The sequence below is a fragment of the Megalopta genalis genome, chromosome 7, assembly GCF_051020955.1.
Source record: "Megalopta genalis isolate 19385.01 chromosome 7, iyMegGena1_principal, whole genome shotgun sequence".
In the NCBI taxonomy this organism is placed as follows: Eukaryota; Metazoa; Arthropoda; class Insecta; order Hymenoptera; family Halictidae; genus Megalopta; species Megalopta genalis.
This window is the reverse complement of record NC_135019.1, coordinates 14,277,960-14,285,448: the sequence shown is the minus strand read 5'-3', so window position 1 is coordinate 14,285,448 and position 7,489 is coordinate 14,277,960. Positions and strand designations below refer to the sequence as shown.

At 46.8% G+C, this 7,489-nt stretch overlaps 1 protein-coding gene across 1 annotated transcript; it reads left to right on the top strand.

Annotated features, from left to right (window-relative positions):
- The first annotated feature begins 298 nt into the window (after positions 1-298).
- On the top strand, positions 299-7,249 carry LOC117221608 (facilitated trehalose transporter Tret1). The gene is made up of 5 exons (XM_033472694.2): positions 299-626; positions 2,779-3,308; positions 3,702-4,007; positions 5,038-5,240; positions 5,439-7,249. The coding sequence occupies exons 1-5, from the start codon at positions 545-547 to the stop codon at positions 5,731-5,733; spliced, it is 1,416 nt and encodes a 471-aa protein (XP_033328585.2). The 5' UTR covers positions 299-544; the 3' UTR covers positions 5,734-7,249.
- The last annotated feature ends 240 nt before the right edge of the window (positions 7,250-7,489 follow it).

The window sequence follows — 7,489 nt, the reverse complement described above, 5'->3', positions numbered from 1 at the left end:
GAGCAGGTTGAAATATCGAGATTTCTGCTTGTCTACCTCTCGAGAATGAGTCACGGTCAAGTATCCAGAATTCGGGACAAGTCGTCGATAGGCGTTTCCACCTTTCCAAACAGTACAATTATCGACACCGCGGCCTATACATACACGTGTAACGCCGATGATCCCGGACCTCGATGGATCGGGGGACGCGGAAGCGCCGTCTCTCGAAGTTTTTCGCCTCGATCTTGAGCGATAGTAGTGGAGAGCGATAATGATGAGTAGATAGTGACGAGCGTGATATATGATGACCCTCCCCAAGTACCGGCGATCATTCGGTTTTCTTCGATTGGCTTTGCCTAATCCGAGATGTCGTGCACTTGATCCGACATCGTGCTACCAGAAAGTGTGAAAGGAACTGGTCGAGGTGTCCGTAAATCCTAGATCGATATTTTCGTGCTCGATCGTGCAAGACCGATCGGCCGGCCGTCGATAGCTCGCCGAGAATCCACGCTGACGATCCCGCTCAACGACCACCCGAGAACCGTTCAAGAATCATCTCGAGGAAATGGAAGGCACAGGGATGATTAATGGGACACCCGTCCGCCAGGAGAGCAGGAAGCTGTGGCAGTACCTCTCTTCGATTTCCGGTATTTAACCGCGTCTCCACCTAACCCCGTCCACTAGATCCTCTCCCAGGATCCGCCGTTGATCCACCGAAGTGAGGAGCCTCGTGACATCTGGTGCTTTCCGAGTCGCTTAGACCGCGCGCGGTTCGGTGCAGTGTTTCGTTTAAATTACCTACTGCAATAAGTATTTCTGTCTCATTCCGGCGACGTGGAATTGCTACTTTAAAGCTCGGCCGGATCATTAGTGGCACGAGCGCGCTCGTCGTTAATAAACGCTCAGGTGGAGCAGGGATTTTTATTCATGTATGGAATAAGAGAGCGCGACGTTCCATGAGCAATTCAACGTGGACGTCGACGCGTTAAATTGTAAATTTCTATGCATTCGATATGTGCCCTAATTTTCTCTGGGTACGCGTGAATAGCGTGAAATTCGGTTTTGAAGTTTCCAATAACCGTGTACACTTCACCTACCTACCTTACGAGGGCTATTAATTTCATGTCAGTGACAGGAATTTTTATAATAACGGTCCCCCGCCGAAGGTTCCGAAGTATTTTAAAGACTTTCTTCGATCGATACCAATGTTTTCAAGGTTTCAGGAAGATTGGAATTATTCAAATTTTATCGAGAGATTACCTATAATCGACCGAAAGAAGGATCCGAGAAACAGGGATTCTTGCACGATAGAAATATATTTGTTAGCGCAACGCTTGTCTCGCGTATCGCGGCCGCGTACTTGTCCGACAGAAAATCAATTAATTAGTAAATTAACTGTATGTGTAACAGATACGGTTGCCGGTAAAAGCTACGTTATCGGTAGATAATCGATTTGTTACGTAAGACAGAAATGTTTTCAGTTCCCACGAGTATTTTTCGGTCGGAGGAGAATCGAAACGGAGTGGGAATCGAACGACTGCGAGATAATAACATCAACATTTCGTTCTAACTTGAAAATCAGCCATTTTTTAAAACAACCGTTCGTGTTATTAATCAAAACCGTGATTACACGTTAATGGGACGGTAAATGCTTAAAAAAAAAGGAATAGGAGGTCGTTCGTATCTCGCAAACGACTCCACCTGTGCGGCAATCATTATCTGTCCTCGATGACCATTTTTTACCGGCCCTGGTTAAACAAATCTTTCTTTCGTTACCACTGTATCAGAGATATTCAAGGTGATAATAGACATCGTGACACTCACTCTATACACTTTTCTACGAAGCAGATACAATATCGCGCCACAGTTCCAATAATAAATCACACTTTGCTGGGTCAGAGAATAGCGAAATCGTGACTTCATCGAAAAGATGGCTCCCAATAATCTCCCACTTGCATTCACTGCAAAGCAAATTTCGATCGCTTCGCATAGAGTGTCCGAACGTTGCTTTTCAATAGAAATTGTTCAGAAATTCCTAGACACCATTATATTTATTGAATTTCGGCCTGCTGGACTCGACATACATTTCGAAATCTGTCCTAATACCACTGTTTCCTGCGAAACCACTTATCCTTCCACGTATCTTACCCTAATCTACTTTAAGCTAACCTATCATAATTTATTGTAGCTATGTCCCTACTATTTCTATTAGTCACAAATAACTTCCGTTCATTACCAGATATTTATTTCTTCTTTTTTAAAAATATTTTTGCTGTCTTTTATCTTAGTTAGTTTGAACCATTATCTGTTCAGTGAAATCAAAAACTCGTTCGTCCCGGTGACTCATAGTGGATAGACACGAACAACAGATTCTACCTAGACACCACTATATTTATTGAATTCCGGCCTGCTGGACTCGACATGCATTTCGAAATCTATCCTAACACCACTGTTTCCTGCGAAACCACTCATCCTTCCACATATCTTACCCTAATCTACTTTAAGCTAACCTGTCATAATTTATTGTAGCTATGCCCCTACTATTTCTATTAGTCACAAATAACTTCCGTTCTTTATCAGACATTTATTTCTTCTTTTTTAAAAATCTTTTTGCTGTCTTTTATCTCATTTAGTTTGAACCCTTATCTGTTCAGTGAAATCAAAAACTCGTTTGTCCCGGTGACTCATAGTGGATAGACAACAGATTCTATCTAGCTGCACCGGAAGTTGATTTACAACTCGACCTAATGTTATAAGAACCCGACGACTAATAACTTTTCTATCATTCTCCTTTCGCAGCCTGTCTTCTCGTGGTTGGAATCGGCACAGCCTTGGCATGGACGTCCCCGGTGCTTCCTCAGCTCGAGAAAGAGACCTCGTTCATGATAGTGACCCAGGATCAAGGTTCCTGGGTCAGTTCGTTGCTGGCCCTGGGTGCCATCGCCGGAGCTCTGCCTTCGGGAACGATGGCGGACAGATTGGGCCGGAAGAAGTCCCTGCTCCTGCTGGCCGCGCCATTCCTCTTGTCTTGGTTGATAATTCTGGTGAGCAGCTCGGTCGTGCTGCTCTACATCGCCAGATTCATAGTCGGGCTCGGCGTGGGCGCTGGCTGCGTCCTTGGGCCGACCTACATCTCCGAAATCTCCGAGGTCTCGATCAGAGGAACCCTCGGCGCCATGTTCCAGTTGTTCCTCACCGTCGGGATATTCCTCGCCTTCGTCCTCGGTAGCTTCCTCAGCTACACCTGGTTCGCCATCATCTGCGCCCTCGTCATCGTCGCCTTCGGCGGCACCTTCTTCTTTATGCCTGAATCTCCCGTGTGGCTGGTGGTGAGCGTCCTTGGAGCTAAATCGTTCAGCATTCTCCAGTCGAATTCCATTAGAACAGACTCGGCCCTCGGGAAAGCTGATTTCGAAGTAAAAATTGACTCTCCCGAGCACAGCGGCAACGTTGAAAACGCTTAAACATGTTGCGATCATTTTTGGAAGGCTCCATCTCGCTCGGGTATTTGTAGACTTATTTCGAAGTACGAGTTATCAGGATTAATTGCAGCAGTTGCGCGACTAAAAACGGTGTCCGGCTTAGGAGGCTAGGAGCCGGTCGATAGAATGCCTGGTTCTGTAGCGAGCACAGTCTCCCATCGGACAGTCTCGGAATTAATTGCTGGAAATTAATTTCAGGCAACGACCGAGCTACTGAGCCGATATGATTAATGTTCCCAGGGCAAGATGATGAAACAGGAAGCCACCGAGGCGCTGCACGTGCTCAGGGGCGACGACTACGATCCCGGAGAGGAGCTGAAAGAGATGCAGAAGGCTGCGGACGACAGCCTCGACAGGCAGACGTCGTTCCTCGACATGCTGAAGTCCCCAGTCGAGAGGAAGGCGATGATAGCTTCCTTCGGGATGATGTTCTTCCAGCAGGCATCCGGCGTGAACGCTGTCATCTTCTACACGGTGATGATCTTCGAGGCGGCCGGCAGCTCTCTGCCGCCGGCACTCTCCTCCATTCTCGTAGCCCTGGTCCAGGTTCGTTTCCGTCCTCTCCTCGGTTTGTATTGCGGATTCACTGCTCCTTCCCTAACGTTTCCCCAACGTTGATCCGCCCCTCGTCGACAAGTTGACGGAACGCTTGGCGAGCGAAACAATTAAGATTCCAATCTTCTTGGTAAACGACGCATGATTAACACCTTCGCTACCAGCGTCGCGCGTACACGCGAAATTTACGACCTCTTACACGACAGATAATAGTTTACTTTATGCACGTCGGCGTGTTATTACATAGCGTATAACGTTCGATTCGTAAATTGTTCTAATATTTCACAGAGAGACATTTCGACAATGAAAAAGGGCAACAAGAAAAAGTAGTGGTAGCGTTAAAAAAAAAATGAGATCGTTCGCAGCGTTCACAGATGAGAATAGTCAGGATGGACGTTATGAATCTTTAAGACCTAGAAAGTATTAAAAAGTCTGCCAACAGACTTCCTCGTGGATAATGCATTCAGAGCTGATTTGCAGATAGATAACACCGAGGTGCTTCATCAAAGTTTTAATCGAAGAATACGCGGCCGGTAGGCTGTTATACTTAATAGAAACTGTCACGGAAGTAAAACCTACGAGATAATTATTTAGCCGGCAGATGACAGCTTGTCTGCTTTTTAGTATTTTTTTGCAACTCCGCCACGTTCGCTGCGATAATACCGCGAGTCGCGAATGAAACGCGTTTTAGCTTCAAGGCGATGCTTTGTTTTCTAACGAAATAGTTATTCCGCTTAAGAGGAAGGAATCGCGTTAGCGTTACCGACAATGAAAACATTTGCATTCTTTTTCACGAGCAATCAGCGTTCTCCAGGTAGCGTTTTGCTTCGAAGACACGAAATTGCGGTTCGCCGTAGTGCCCGCACGAAGGAAAATGATAATTTGACCGGCAAAAAGACACGGTCTTGTCAACGAAAATGCTCGCCATTGTTCGATCTTAATCGCGTCTCGTTAGCCCGGGGAAAATTAACAGGCCGGTCGCTGGCTGCAAACGATGTTTACGCTTGTTTCTGTGTCGCAGTTGGTAATGTCAGGTGTCGCGGCGTTGATTGTGGATCGAGCCGGAAGGAAGCCGCTGCTCATGATTTCCACGGCTGTTATGTCAGTCAGCCTGATCGCACTGGGTTACTACTTCAGGCAGAAAGACAGCGGAAGTGACGTCGGCTCGTTAGGATGGCTGCCGTTGACTTCCTTGATCGTCTTCATGGTCGCCTTCTCAGTAGGGTTTGTATCGGAAAAGTCCTTTTTCTCTCGGTGGAAACTCGTTCGAAAATTCTGAAAAAAATCGAACAGCATGCAAGGAACCGAGCACGCATCGGTGAATATTTTCAGATTTTTCGATGGAAGACATTCGTTGCAACAATGCATTTCCGAGCGTCGAGAATCGATCGGCTGCATCTTTGTGAATGCTGATTATTTCAGGCTTGGACCAGTACCGTGGATGTTGATGGGCGAGCTTTTCTCCGCTGAGACGAAGGCTGTGGCGTCAAGCGTGGCCGTGACCTTGAACTGGTTCATGGTATTCGTGGTGACAAAGATGTTCCCCACCATGAACGAACAGCTGGGCATAGGCGTGACGTTCTGGATCTTCGCCGTAGTTATGGCCGGCGCGACAGCCTTCACGCAATTTCTGGTCCCGGAGACCAAAGGGAAAACCTACCCCGAGATTCTGATCGTACTGCAGGGCCAGAGGAACTCGATGAGACCTATTCCCTAAATCATCATCATCGAATATTGTCCATTCGATTTTAACTTAATCCTCGCGCTCTCCATCCCGCTCCCAAATTAATCTCGATCGACCGACGATTCGAGAGGGCCCTCGACACTCATCTCATCCTATTGGCTCATCGAAGAACCTCGCGAAACTCTTGTTCATCCAACGAATTCAATTTATTTAATTAGTCTAACAATCGATCTGCCTCGCGATACAAATTCACCCATGCTCGAGGACACGCGGAGGAGTTATCGCGGTCAACGATCGGTTCGCTCTCGTTAGGTCTGCGCCGCATGTCGGTCTCGGTGGTAAACAAATTGTCGACACAGCGCACTCGTTAATTTCAGAAGAGGCCAGAAATCGTGGGGAACGAAGTCAGGATCTAGTCGGATAATCGGCTTTCCTGGAAATCTGGAAATGAAATCGTCGCACCGCGTACATTTCAGGGAACAACGCTCGGCGCATCGAGACATCGAGGGTCCGATTAGCCATCGCGCCGATTACGGTTCCGACGGCACTGACGAATGGCTCTGTTGTTTTTCGAACGAGCAAACGCGTTCGTTCCATCTCCTCTTCCTCGCGTCCATTATTTATTAGGTCGCCGGAATCGGTGCGTCAAATTTCCGATCTACCATGCCGAGTTGTAATTTCCACCGTAGACGCTTCAAATTCTATCTCATTCTCTCATCGGTAATTCTAAGTCAACGTAAATCAAAAGATTCGTCCTACGAACCATAGGCAATTTGTAGCAAAACCATTTCAAGACGTTCGCGGAACGTCCGACCATGTACTGCCTAAAGTTATTTAAAAATCCTACCACGAAATAAAAGAAAAGAAATTCGTCGAATCGTGTGTTTGCGGTGACAGTGGTCGGTCGGTGATTCTACGTCAGGAAATCAATTATGCCGGCGTACGTGATCCGCATCATTGTACGAAGGACTTTCCGTCTCCCAATCATGATTCGATGACAATTCTGTTCTGGCGATATCGCGATAAGTGAAACGGTATCGCGATGGAAAGATTTGTACAATGCACCAACGAGCGATCAATCTATCGCTGTGTTTCGATCGTGACTGCAGTATCGCACGAACGATTTTCCCCGTTTCCCTTTGCTCCGATAGCGCAACGATAACGAAGATAATGATTCAGGCTGTCGCTGTGAATTTTCCAACGAATGCCCTAACAACGTCGCCGCCGCCGCCGCCGCGGCGACGCCATTTTGTCGCGTTCGGAGCACCGCCTATTCCCCTCGAATAAAATAATTAAAAAGTCGGGAGCTAGTAAGAGAAGAGGACGACAGCTTCTTCGTCTCTCTAGCACATAAAAGCACCGATAAGCAAGGTCATTTTCAATGCGACATTGATCTCGATAGACTTTATTTTCGACGGAACGATTTTTATCTGTATTTTTATGCGAGCGCGATTGGTTTTTAACGTCGGCGTGTTTCTGTTTGCGCGCTCGATATCGTTCCTTCGCAACACAACCATTCAAAAAATAATGAATTACAAGTGCCTGATAACCGGCTACGTTACTCTCTACCTACCTTACGCCGTTGATGCAATCGATTCGAGAGAATCGTTCGCTTTTCCTTAATCTTTGCTGACGTCTCGCGATAACGCCACAGATTTTGTCGATCCCAATCACCTTCGCCCCGTCACGAAAACCTGGAGGAACAAAGTCTCAACAATTGCGAAAGAAACGATATTAACTGTGCTAATCCTAAACAAAGTTTTTATCGTTTTTCAGAGGCGTGTAACAT